The following is a 14,071-nucleotide window of genomic DNA, read 5'->3' on the forward strand; positions in this document are numbered from 1 at the left end:
CACTTCATTTTTTATAGTTTGAATTATAGTTGAGATATAATTCAACTATAGTTTATAGTTGAGGCATAACTGACATAGAATAAGCAGCACGTACTTAGTAAAATTTGATGAGGCCTTGACATACATAGACTCCTGTAAAACCATCACCACAGGTAATAGTGAACAATTCATTATCCCCAAATACTGTTTCTCTTGAGTCTTTATTGTCCTTCATTACAGTCCTTCATGCCCCTGTCCGATTGTTTCAGTATCGTTTGTTAAAAAGATAATTCTTTTCCCTAGTGCATTGCTTGGGCATCCTTGGAGAGATATAGAAGGAGAGAGAGACTGTTTATTTCTGGACTGTATTGTGAATCACTGGTATTTGTCTGTCTTTATGCCAATAATACACTTCTTGATCACTGTAGTTTTATTAAAAATTTTGAAATCAGGTAATATAAGTCACCCAGCTTTGTTCTTCTTTTCCAGAGTTGTTCAGGTGTGATTATAATTCCTTTGCCTTTCCGTGTAAATTTAAAATGAGTTTGTCAATTTCTACCCAAAATGCTGGTGAGACTTTGATTGGATTTCCCTGAAGCTATAGATTAGTTTGGGCATATCTGCTATCTTCATAATATTGAGTCCTCCAACCAGGGAGCACAATATGCTTACTTTTCAAGTCTTCCTTAATTTCTGTCAGCAACATTTTGCAGTTGTCAGTGTACAAGTCTTGCATGTTTTCTGTCAAATTATCTGCTATGATATCACATTCTATGCTCTAATAAATGGTGCTTTTTAGTTCAAATTTTGTATGTTCCTAGTATATGGAAATCCAGTTGATTTTTGTGTATTGATCTTTTGCCCTGCAATGTTGCTAAACTCATGTTAGAGTAGCTTTTTTTGTAAATTCCATAGGTTTTCTACATAGATGGTGATGTCATCTGGGACTAAAGTGTTTGCCCTTTCTTTTTCATTCTTTTTATGTTGTGTTTCTTCATATTGCCTGGTTGCACTGCCCAGAATTACAGATGCAATGTTGAGTACGAGTGGTGAAAGTGAACATTCTTGGTTTATTCCTGATCTTGGAGGAAGCAGTCAGTTTTTCCCCATTAACTATGATATGTTAGCTATAGGTTTTTCATAAATGTCCTTAATCAGGAGGAAGTTGCTTTCTGTTTCTAGTTTGCTAAGTTTTTATCAAGCATGCATGTTTAAATTTTGTCAAATGCATTTTCTGCATCTACTGAGATGATTATTTGTTTTTACTTTGTTTTGTTTTTAAAATCTATAAAAATGGTGAGTTGCATGTATTGGTTTTTGGACATTATATAACTTTAATTCCTGGGAAAATCTTGACATGGTCATGATGCATTTGACTATGTATTGTCAGATTCAATTTGCTAACCTTTTGTTAAGAATTTTTGCATCTATGTTCATGAGGAATATTGGACTGTAGTTTTCTTATAATTTTTTTTTCTGATTTTGGAATCAGAGTAATGCTGATCTCATAGAATGAATTGAGAAATAATGCTTCCTCTTCAATTTTCAGGAAAAATGGGGTGAATATTAGTGAGTCGCTCAGTTGTATCTGACTCTTTGCAACCCCATGGACTATACAGTCCATGGAATTCTCCAGGCCAGCATACTGGAGTGGATAGCCTTTCTCTTCTCCAGGGCATCTTCCCAACCCAGGAATCAAACCCTGGTCTCCTGCACTGCAGGCAGATTCTTTACCAGCTGAGCCACAAGGGAAGCCCAAGAGTACTGGAATGGGTAGCCTATCCCTTCTCCAGCAGATCTTCCCAACCCAGGAATCAAACCGTGTCTCCTGTATTGCAGGCAGATTCTTTACCAACTGAGCTATGAGGGAAGCCCCCAGGGTGAATATTATTTGTTTCTAAATGACTTTGTAGAATTCACCAGGGATGTCATCTGAACCCGAAGGGTTTTTGTGTGTATGTGTGTGACAAGGCTTTTAACTACAGATTCAACTCTTTGATAAATACAAAGCTATTCAAGTTATTTTATTTTTGAATTAGCTTTAGAGTAGTTTTATCTTTGAAGAAAATTTTCTGTTTAATCTGTGCTTTCAAATTTATTGACATAAAGATGATAATAATCTCTTATTATCCTTTTGATATTTGTAGATCATGAGGTTGTATCTGTTCTCTTATTCCTGATAAAAATAACTTGTGTCTTCTCTCATTTTATTTTTGATAGATTTTCTAGAGATTTGCCAATTTTATTGATATTCTTGAAGAACCAACTTATAGTTTCGTTGATTTTACCTATTGAATTTTTCATTTTATTTTATTGATTTCTTTTTTTTTTTTGCTTTTGTCGTACTGTTTTCTTCTTTTTCCTTTGGGGTTTCTTTTGTCTTCTAATTTCTAAGGTGAAAACATAAATCATTGATTTAAGAAAATTTCTTCTTTTCGAATATAGGTTTTTTAAAAAATTAATTAATTTATTTTAATTGGAGGCTAATTACTTTGCAATATTGTAGTGGTTTTTGCCATACGTTGACGTGAATCAGCCATGGGTGTACATGTGTCCCCCATCCTGAACCCCCCTCGAATATAGGTTTTTAAAAGCAATGGGTCTATCCTAATTAACGTGCTCTTCACACTTTGTATATTCATCATGCTTCCAAGAAATCTCTAAGTTGATGGTCGTTTTTTCCCCAAGTAAATTTTCATTTCGAAAACTTTCCTTGGTAATCGTAAACAAAAACAAAACAAAAACCCCACTAAGCATAATTCCCGAAGCTGCCCCTCTGACAATCCTTGGTGACCACCTCTGTCCACTCACCTGTGTCCAGGAAGTCTCACTTCAAGAGTCACCTGTGCAGAGGCAGTTTCAGCCCAGCAGAAAAGCCACACTCTCTCACCCCAGAGCTTTTCCTGAAGTGATGAGGGGAGGGGGATGAGAGCAAAGCAGTGGCACTGCCCGCCACTGCCCAGGAGGGTTCCTTCCTGCACCCTCAGCTCAGAGCCAACCTTCTGCAGCCACCCAAAGACAAAAAAAAAAAAACAAACAGTGAAAGATTTGCCAAAACACATAGCCTCTACTTATCACCTAAAAGGACAAAAGAAAAACAGTCTTCCTGAAGTGACACTGAATTCTGGAGATATTTCAAACACTTCTACTAGGATGATAAACTCATGGATAATAGATTGGTTGGTGTACTGTGCTTGGTGGGGGTGGTGGGAAGGGTGAGCAAGGAGTGAAAAACAGCCAACATTTCCAGGTACCCACCTCATGCCAGACCCACTGTCACGTCATCAAAATCCTGCGAGGTGGGCATTATCATCCCCATTTTATGGACTCACACTGTGACTCAGAGACCAAGGAAATAATCCACAATTTAAGCACTACAGCTTGTATGTAAACCCAGGTCTTCCTGGCTTCAAAGGACAGAATATTTTCACTACAACATGAGTTTTCATAACCTCAGTTGTGTACAGTTATATAGGCCAGCACCAGGCACATATTTCTGAATGTTAGGTTGAAAATGTCCTTTGTTCTCAACCATATTTGATTTGCTTACAAGTACTTCATGTGAATTTAAATAGAAGAAAGTAGGGAAAACCACTAGTCCATTCAGGTATGACCTAGATCAAATCCCTTATGAGTATACAGTAGAAGTGACAAATAGATTTAAGGGACTAGATCTGATAGACAGAGTGCCTGATGAACTATGGACAGAGGTTCGTGACATTGTACAGGAGACAGGGATCAAGACCATCCCCATGGAAAAGAAATGCAAGAAAGCAAAATGGCTGTCTGAGGAGGCCTTACAGATAGCTGGGAAGAAAAGAGAAGCGAAAAGCAAAGGAGAAAAGGAAAGATACTCCCATCCAAATGCAGAGTTCCAAAGAATAGCAAGGAGAGATAAGAAAGCCTTCCTCAGCGATCAATGCAAAGAAATAGAGGAAAACAACAGATTGGGAAAGACTAGAGATCTCTTCAAGAAAATTAGAGATACCAAAGGAACATTTCATGCAAAGATAGGCTCGATAAAGGACAGAAATGGTATGGACCTAACAGAAGCAGAAGATATTAAAAAGAGGTGGCAAGAATACATGGAAGAACTGTACAAAAAAGATCTTCATGACCCAGATAATCACGATGGTGTGATCACTCTCCTAGAGCCAGACATCCTGGAATGTGAAGTCAAGTGGGCCTTAGAAAGCATCACTACGAACAAAGCTAGTGGAGGTGATGGAATTCCAGTTGAGCTATTTCAAATCCTGAAAGATGATGCTGTGAAAGTGCTGCACTCAATATGCCAGCAAATTTGGAAAACTCAGCAGTGGCCACAGGACTGGAAAAGGTCAGTTTTCGTTCCAATCCCAAAGAAAGGCAATGCCAAAGAATGCTCAAACTACCACACAATTGCACTCATCTCACACGCTAGTAAAGTAATGCTCAAAATTCTCCAAGCTAGGCTTCAGCAATACGTGAACCGTGAACTTCCAGATGTTCAAGCTGGTTTTAGAAAAGGCAGAGGAACCAGAGGTCAAATTGCCAACATCCGCTGGATCATTGAAAAAGCAAGAGAGTTGCAGAAAAACATCTATTTCTGCTTTATTGACTATGCCAAAGCCTTTGACTGTGTGGATCACAATAAACTGTGGAAAATTCTGAAAGAGACAGGAATACCAGACCACCTGACCTGTCTCTTGAGAAACCTGTATGCAGGTCAGGAAGCAACAGTTAGAACTGGACATGGAACAACAGACTGGTTCCAAATAGGAAAAGGAGTACGTCAAGGCTGTATATTGTCACCCTGCTTATTTAACTTATATGCAGAGTACGTCATGAGAAATGCTGGGCTGGAAGAAACACCAGCTGGAATCAAGATTGCCAGGAGAAATATCAATAACCTCAGATATGCAGATGACACCACCCTTATGGCAGAAAGTGAAGAACTAAAGAGCCTCTTGATGAAAGTGAAAGAGGAGAGTGAAAAAGTTGGCTTAAAGCTCAACGTTCAGAAAACCAAGATAATGACATCTGGTCCCATCACTTCATGGGAAATAGATGGGGAAACAGTGGAAACAGTGTCAGACTTTATTTTTTTGGGCTCCAAAATCACTGCTGATGGTGATTGCAGTCATGAAATTAAAAGACGCTTACTCCTTGGAAGGAAGGTTAAGGCCAACCTAGATAGCATATTTAAAAGCAGAGACATTACTTTGCCAACAAAAGTCCGTCTAGTCAAGGCTATGGTTTTTCCAGTGGTCATGTATGGATGTGAGAGTTGGACGGTGGAGAAAGCTGAGCACCGCAGAATTGATGCTTTTGAACTGTGGTGTTGGAGAAGACTCTTGAGAGTCCCTTGGACTGCAAGGAGATCCAATCAATCCATCCTGAAGGAGATCAATCCTGGGTGTTCATTGGAAGGACTGATGTTGAAGCTGAAACTCCAATACTTTGGCCACCTCATGCAAAGAGTTGACTCATTGGAAAAGACCCTAATGCTGGGTAGGATTAGGGGCAGGAGGAGAAGGGGACGACAGAGGATGAGATGGTTGGATGGCATCACTGACTCGATGGACATGGGTTTGTGTAGACTCTGGGAGTTGGTGATGAACAGAGAGGCCTGGTGTGCTGCAATTCATGGGGTCGCAAAGAGTCGGACACGACTGAGCGACTGAAGTAAACTGAACTTCATGTGAATTAATGATCCATATGATTTTTAACGTCCATTGTAAAGCTGACATTTGCATTAAAGAAAAGCTCAGGGAATTTCTCTGGCAGCCCAGTGGTTAAGACTTTGCCTTCCAACGCAGGGGCTGCAGGTTTGATCCCTGGTCGGGGAGCTAAGATCCCACGTCCCTCATGGTCAAGAAACCAAAACATAAAATAGAAGCAATAGTGTAACAAATTCAATAAAGATGAAGGTGAAAGAAAAAAAAAATTAAAAAAAAATCTACATTAAAAAAAAATCTTAAAAAAAAAAAGAAAATCTCAGGTGCTATTTAAAACACACACACAAAGAAGCAAATCGCTCCCTTTCTCCTAATTACCCCATATCTTGTAGCGGGTAAAAGGAAATCTAACACTTACCTCTACTTTTTCTATTTTTTAAGCTGGAAGTTTTACTTTTTTCTGAATTTAACACTAGTTATAGATTTTCGAGTAATGTTATTTTATTTCTAAGTGTCTCAATGACTAGTTAACCAAGCATGCATATTGTGGGACCAGCAATGCTTATTTTAACTTCCAAGTGGAGGAAACCTTGTAGCCATTAAAGATTCTAAAAGCTGTATGAATCTTTTCTACATTCCCATAGGTAATCTGCCACATTCTCAAACTAAAAACATAATAAACTATCAAATGAGAACTTCAGAAAAATCAGTCAATCTGACAAAGGTAAGAAAATGTTTTTCATGGCAGTAAGTCTAAGAACCTAACCTTCTCATACAATGGCAGTATTTTTATAAGGCTACACAACCTTTCATTCATTTTCTCTTTTTGATATTTCTTTTCTACTTCAACAGATATTATGTTATGTTCATATTACTGCTTGTCACTTAAATAATGATGCATTTCTGATATAGTCCAAGCTCCTCTTTTATAATTAGTTTTAATGTTACTCCAAGACCAACTAAATATGTATTAGCTAAAGTCAGAGATATTCACATCCCATGGAAAACTGATTAAAATCCCAATTAGACTGACAAAACAATTTAAAGTAAAAATTCAGCGTTTTGTCATTTTACGTATGTGAAAGCGTAGACTAAGGAGGATTCCACATGCTCCCCTGTAGATCATAAAGTACAACAGATGCTGAAGCATCACTGTCTTTCTTGGTCTTAGGGTGAAACTGGAGAAGCCACTCGTCACGCCAGAGAGACAACCAACGTGAAAACACAAACAGTTGCATCCTATTTTAGAGTAAGATGTGACATTATGATGTGTTGTGCTTAAGCATGTTATTTATTCTAATTGAGAGTTGCCGGTTGAAAGTAAGTAGCAAATATCAGAATGCTATTAGCAAAGAAGAATTTTTGTTGTATTTCATTTACTATCTGTTAGATATAGGATAGGGCTTCCCTTGTAGCTCAATCGGTAAAGAGTTTGCCTGCAATGCAGGAGTTCAGTTCAGTCGCTCAGTCATCTCTGACTCTTTGCAACCCCATGAACTGCAGCACGCCAGGCCTCTCTGTCCATCACCAACTCCCGGAGTCTACCCAAACCCATGTCCATCGAGTCGGTGATGCCATCCAACCATCTCATCCTCTGTTGTCCCCTTCTCCTCCCGCCCCCAATCCTACCCAGCATTAGGGTCTTTTCCAATGAGTCAACCCTGCGCATGAGGTGCCCAAAGTATTGGAGTTTCAGCTTCAACATCAGACCTTCCAATGAACACCCAGGATTGATCTCTTTTAGGATGGATTGATTGGATCTCCTTGCAGTCCAAGGGACTCTCAAGAGTCTTCTCCAACACCACAGTTCAAAAGCATCAATTCTTCGGTGCTCAGCTTTCTTCACCGTCCAACTCTCACATCCATACATGACCACTGGAAAAACTGGCAATGCAGGAGACCCGGGTTGGATTCCTGGGTTGGGAAGATCCCCTGGAGAAGGAAATGGCAACCCACTCCAGTATTCTTGCCTGGAGAATCCCATGAACAGAGAAGCCTGGCAGGCTACAGTCTATGGGGTCTCAATAGTCGGACATGACTGAGCGCCTAAATGCACAGCACAGATACAGGATATATTAGGTATTGTCAAAAACCTATGGATTGGTTTACTTTGGTATTTTATTGATAAAATTATTGTATACTAGGTCAGTCTTAAGGGAGGTCTATAGCTTGGTTACAATTTTTGAACCAAGCACATTTTCACTAGAATAAAGCCTAAAAAGGGTTATCTTTCAATGATATGATAACCATCAATCCTTCTTCCAGCCCTGAATGATCTTAGGGTGGACAGACAGATGGGACAGGGTCAAGCATTCATCTCCATCAGTACCTCCCTGTACCTGGACAAGCTGAAAACCTCAAGAGAAAAATAGAACCAGTGTAGACGTGGGGCAAAGAGCAGGGACACCAGGGAAACACAGTGACATGCCGAGGAAGTGGTTCACTGTGACCTCAGTGTGGAATCAAGGTGATTTCTTCCTGGGACAAGATAGGAGATAGCAAAGAAAAGAAGCCCTTTGTTCTCTCTGTGTGCTAGAGAACCTACCTGGCCTTCATTACTGGTTCCTGGTCTTGTTTATATCTTCTGATGAAATGGTAATTAACCAGGCAATGAAAATGAATAAGATACCACCTAAAACTTAGAAGTTATTGATTCCATGTGTCGTGGAGGGAGAGGAGGAAATTGGGTTAAATTTACTCTGTGTTCAGTGAATAAATCCAGTTCTCAACAGAGTCATGAAATACTTTTAAAAATAACCGAGTAGCTTTATTAAATATTTTTTCAGGTCTTAAGAGCTTTAGCAGACTATGTGTGCTTAACCACCTTTGAGTATCACCTCATGCATTTATATGCTAAATATCTCATTTGCTTCAGGTGCATCCACCTTAGAGCAGGCTCCAAGCCAGCTGAATGAGAGTATTTACAGCCAGATTATTTCTTTTGCTTTAAGTGATTTATGCAAGACCATTATCATACCACTGTTGTTGATGTCAAACATTGTGTGTATGTTAAACCATTCATTCATAAAGTTGTTTTGTACCTCAGGCTGCAGTGAAAAGGGATATATTCCATATAGTATGTAATATATTTTAAGTATGTATCATATGTATGTGTAACATATTTTCAGTTGATTTTCATTCTGCAGAGAATTAACATAATGTAGCACTCTTCCTGGGTCCCTAAGAAACTCCGATGCCAAAGAAGCTCCAGTTTCGGGGAGCTCTTGCTCAGAATGCCAGCAGACACGTCCATCACACTTCTATCTCTAGTGCCTGAAAGATGTTTGTGGGACTAAAGCGTTGATGACTCACAGAGAAATATAATGAAAAGGGCCTCATAGTGGCAGAGTCCAGCTGTTTGAAGAAGCTCACAACTGAGTCTCAGTGCCCATGAGGAAGCCATGCAAATCCAGTGCTTTGTCAGTTGCCCAGTTCTAGGATTTAGTTTGCACTGGCTTCATCACCCAGGCTTGAAATGTCCATCAGTAAAGGAGATTCAGCTAGCAACAGCTGTCTCTGTCCATATATTCAACAGTTGTGACCCTGGCCTTTGACATACTGGAGTTGACTTTAAAAATATTCACAACCTAGAAGTTGAGAGTTATGCTTTATTCAGCGGGAATTTTTAGGACTTCAAGCCTAAGAGACAGCATCTCAAGTAACCCTGAGAGAACTGCTCTGAAGAGACGAGGAGAGAGCCAGGGTACATAGAAGTTTTCCAACAAAGGGCAGGTAGTCCTAACATCAAAAGATTATTGTTAAATAAAGAAAACCGGATATCTGAAGTTGAGGAATTTAGCGCTTTTCTGTGTATAGGAAGATGCAAGAGTCTGGGTTCACTGAAATTATTTCTTTGATATGCACTTCACCTATCTGAGGCCGATATTCTGTATATTCACATTTTGAATTTTCTCATGACTTACTGTAGGAAGTGGCGGCAGTCTGATGGCTGCTAGATGGCAGGTGTTCTTTCCTTCCTGAGTTCCCTCAGGGCTCACCAGCTCACCATCAGTGGTAGCTGCAGTTGCTAATGACTGTGACATTCTTTGTTTATGGGTATGGCAGGAAATATTCCATTACTCACTAGTTTTCTGAGATTCCACTTTTAGTTGAGCCATTATTATCCTACTGTGTTGCTGGCTGTCCAGCAATTGGCTGCTGTTTTAATAAGGTATTGCTGCAGAAGACAGTTTTCATATGTCTGATTAAAATATTTCTAAAATAAGAAAATCATCAAACGAGCAGATTAGGGTACCTAAGTACCTAATGGATTTGCTTGTTTTTATAACTGTGTCTTCCCTGGGGAAGGGCATGGCAACCGACTCCAGTATTCTTGCCTGGAGAATCGCCTGGTCAGTTACAGTCCATGGGGTCTCAAAGAGTCAGACATGACTGAAGTGACTTAGCACACACACACATAACTGTGTCTTATATATTAAAGTGCAGTAACTTCTCAGTCCTTGTTTGAACCTAGGAGATGAAAACTGACAAGGACTTTGTAATTTCTTAGGAAAAAAAAGAGCTAGACAAGTAAATTAATAGTATAAGGAGGAAACCAGATTGTGAGCCTAAATGTTGTAATTTGTCAAGTTTCCCTGAGAGGATATAATTACTTCCAAACAAACTATATCAAAAATAATATTCAGGGACTTTCCAGTCCCAAGCACCAGCCTTGAAATTAATATGTAACATTTTCACGTTAATTAAGCCTATTAATAAAAGTTGTGGTAAGAGAAAAAAGCAATATTATCTATTAATTAAAGTTGCCTTAAGAATTTACAGGAAACCTTTGAATACATACATTCCTAGCTATTGCTTCTACATTTTTAAGAGTAAATACCATAAATATAGTATATTTTTAAAAATATACTATAAAAATAAAAATATACTATAAATACAATTTTTATTAATGCATATGTTAATTATATGCATTAATAAAAATTATATATTACTGTGTAGCACTCAGTTTTCAGATTTTATTCTTATAATTAAAAGAAAGATGTGCAGGCTCCTAAGGGTTTATATGCTATGCTGGGAATTTTATTTTTATTGCATATTACAGTATTCTCTGATGGATTTGTTATCTAAAATGGTGGTCGGCCAACCTCACTTTGTCCGCTGCATCAAACCAAACAATGAACGTCAGGCAAGAAAATATGACAAAGAAAAGGTTGTGCTCCAGCTTCGCTACACAGGCATTCTGGAAACAGCAAGAATCCGGAGGCTGGGATATTCACATCGGATACTTTTTGCCAGCTTTATAAAACGGTGTGTGAACTTCTTTTTAAGTTTCCTTGGACATTTTATATAAAAATTCTTGAGAAGAATGATAGGAAACAGAAAGAAAATGACTCAGGTGTTCTAGAAAGAAGGCACAAAAGTGATTGTGTATCAAAAGAGAAGGTAACTAAATAGGGGCTGGAGCTGTCTGTTGTCAGCTGGGAGACCCAGGTAACATAGGGAAATTCTCCATTCTGTACACGAAAGCAGGTAACCCATGTGTTCTTGAGTTTCAAATCTCAAATTAAAATTTGCCCTTATCATCACACTTTTCATTTTTCTGAAGAGTTCATCTTTAACTTGCTGAACTATCAGTGTAAATAACATTAATATAATCTTAAGAGAAGTACCCTTAAACTTCAGTGACTATTTTTATATACAAGGCGTTGTGCTAAATACTATGGAAGACGGTGAATTTTTTTTTCTTTATTGTATTGTAAACACAATAACCAACCTTTAGTATATTAGAAACCGAAAGGAAGTTGTGATTATCTGTACTTTTTTTAAGACTCAATAGACCTTAAATGTAGCTTATAGATTTTTTAAGATGAAGTTCAACAGCAAAAAAACCAATTATGTACTTGGAATATACTGGAATTAACCTAATTTAGATTAATATTTTCAAAATAATTTTAAGTCCATTTTTTTCTTTTTTGTATGGTACCTGTTTCACAAGGACATCATTTGTGATGTTAAAGGAGACAGCATATTTATTTACTTTTTGGCTATGTGCCATGGAGGATCTTAGTTCCCCGACTAGAGATTGAACCCACACCCCCTGCAATGTAAGCATGGAGTCCTAACCACTGGGCTGCCAGGCAATCCCCTTTTTTCTATTTCTCTACCCATATCTAGTCTTGTGGCCCAGACAGTAAAGAATCTGCCTGCAATGAAAGGAGACCCAGGTTTGATCCCTGTTTGGGAAGATCCCCTGGAGAAGGGAATGGCTATCCCCACTCCAATATTCTTGCCTGGAGAATCCCATGGACAGAGGAGCCTGGCAGGCTAAAGTCCATGGGGTAGCAAAGAGTCAAACATGACTGGGTGACTAACACTTTCACTTTCACATCTAGTCTGGAAGACAGTGAATTTTAATACTTGCTTGGTCCTCAAAAATGAACAATCCAGTTAGGATTCTCAGAGCCATAGATGTGGAAAGTTAGTAAACAGTGTAGGATAATAAATACCAAGATCCAAAGAGATAGTTTGTAGTGTAAGAGTTTAGGAAAGTGAAGGATGATCTCCACGAAGGCTGATAAGAGAGACGATCAAGAAAAAGTGCTGCACTGGGATCTGGTGGGGGTGGGGGGTCATGGTTTATGAAGAAGACAGGAAGGGGCCATCTCTGTGTACAGGTTGGTGCTCTGACAACCAGAGGGACGTGGGTGAGACTAGCTCAGCAGTGTGTGTTAGTGAAGTGACAGGAGTGATAAAGATGGGATCAGATGGGAAAACTGATCAGGTTAATGTTATGAAGAGAGAGCCCTGAATGCTAGACTAAACCAGTAGTTTCAAAACTATCCATGGTTTTATAACATGGACTGTAGAAGAGATGAACCTATTTTCTTGATGATTTTGTAGTTGATGTATTGTATTACTTATTTTGGAGAAGGAAATGACAACCCACTCCAGTATTCTTGCCTGGAGAATCCTATGGACAGAGTAACCTGGCGGGCTACAGTTCATGGAGTTGCAAAGAGTTGGACATGACTGAGCAATTGAGCATTACTTATTTGGAAGATCAGAAGTGAGAATAAATTTTTAAATATGCTTCCAACTCCATGCTATTATAGAATAGCAGATTACTACATGATAAGTGAATAAGGGAAAGAACTAAATTTCTGGAGAACATGTGAATAGTTGTTCTGTATCTAGAAAGCTCCAGAAATAAAGGGCTAATAAGCCTTTTCTCTGTCACAAATTTGAAAACTGTCATCCGAATTGGCATAGACTCTTAGGAAGGCAGGACAGTTTGCAAAGGCCCTGTGAAGGTGTAAATAGGACTAAATAACCCTCCCTGTCTGGCCTTATCCTTTGACTAACCCTGCTTGTAAGATGTAAAATCATCAGACCCTTTGTCCATTCTGTTATGGATAAACTCTTCTATTGTGTGACAAAGAGATAATCCTAAAGGAACACACACAACATGAACTTACTTTGCACAAGACACTGCGTTTTTACTGTAGTTATTTCTAATGAGCCATTATATTATACTAAAAAGCTATTGAAGTTGGATCCATTTTTCCACCAGTCACCGATGCACAATTGTTTGGCTGTCAGAGCTCTAACACAAACAGAATTTAGTGAAGGGAGAAGTACACATGCTTTGAAGTGAGAAAATCCAGATTTGAATCCCAATTCTGCCACTTATACTAAACGTGTGACCTTGTTCAGCATTACTTGAGTAACATTCGAGCTTCAGTCTTGCCATCTGCAGATAAGGGTGATGATGTTAGTTAGCATCTCCTGTATAGGTGGTTATGAGCACTGAATGATGCAGTATTTATGAAGGCTACAGATAGAACCAAATGTGGGCAATACATTTCAGCTATAACTATCTTCATTATTGTTTTTGCCTCAGTCCCAAACTCCCCAAATTACTTAATACCTCCTGTGCTGTGATCTCAAATGCCACCATATAAACCATGAAGCAAACTCATAAAAACAAAGTAGAGTTAGTATGTTGGCTTTAAATCAAGAGGCACAACAAAGCACAAGCTGGTTGGATACAGTGAGTGAAGAATAGGGGAGGATCTAGAATGACACGCAGATTCCTAGTTATAGTGCCTTTTTAAGAAGGGTAAAGGGTCCGCCTGCAATGCGGGAGACCTGGGTTCAATCCCTGGGTTGGGGAGATCCCCTGGAAAAGGGAAAGGCTAGCCACTCCACTATTCTGGCCTAGTTAATTCCATGGACTGTATAGTCCGTGGGGTCGCAAAGAGTCGGACACAACTGAGCGACTTTCACTTTTAAGAAGGGTTGACATCATTTGTGGAGATAGGTACTAGCAGAGGAAAGAAAAGGTGATGCATTTTGCTAAGTCTGAAGTGTCTGTGGGATAAGCAGGTGGGGATGTCTAGCAGGAAGCCAGGAGTAATGTGTTTCCTGTTTATGAAAACAGGGCTGAGGATATGTGTATAGGAATCATCACATAT

The 14,071-nt window shown here is 39.0% G+C and overlaps 1 protein-coding gene across 1 annotated transcript in view; it reads left to right on the forward strand.

Annotated features, from left to right (window-relative positions):
- Window positions 1–14,071, forward strand: part of MYO3A (myosin IIIA) — a 171,400-nt gene that overhangs the window by 125,348 nt on the left and 31,981 nt on the right. Inside the window, exons 24-26 of the mRNA XM_081552969.1 lie at window positions 6,281–6,360; window positions 6,808–6,885; window positions 10,699–10,904. Of these exons, the coding sequence (XP_081409095.1) occupies window positions 6,281–6,360; window positions 6,808–6,885; window positions 10,699–10,904 (364 nt within the window). The remainder of the gene's footprint in view (window positions 1–6,280; window positions 6,361–6,807; window positions 6,886–10,698; window positions 10,905–14,071) is intronic.

Source organism: Giraffa tippelskirchi, chromosome 13 (assembly GCF_054371585.1).
Source record: "Giraffa tippelskirchi isolate mGirTip1 chromosome 13, T2T-mGirTip1v1.2.pri, whole genome shotgun sequence".
NCBI lineage: Eukaryota > Metazoa > Chordata > Mammalia > Artiodactyla > Giraffidae > Giraffa > Giraffa tippelskirchi.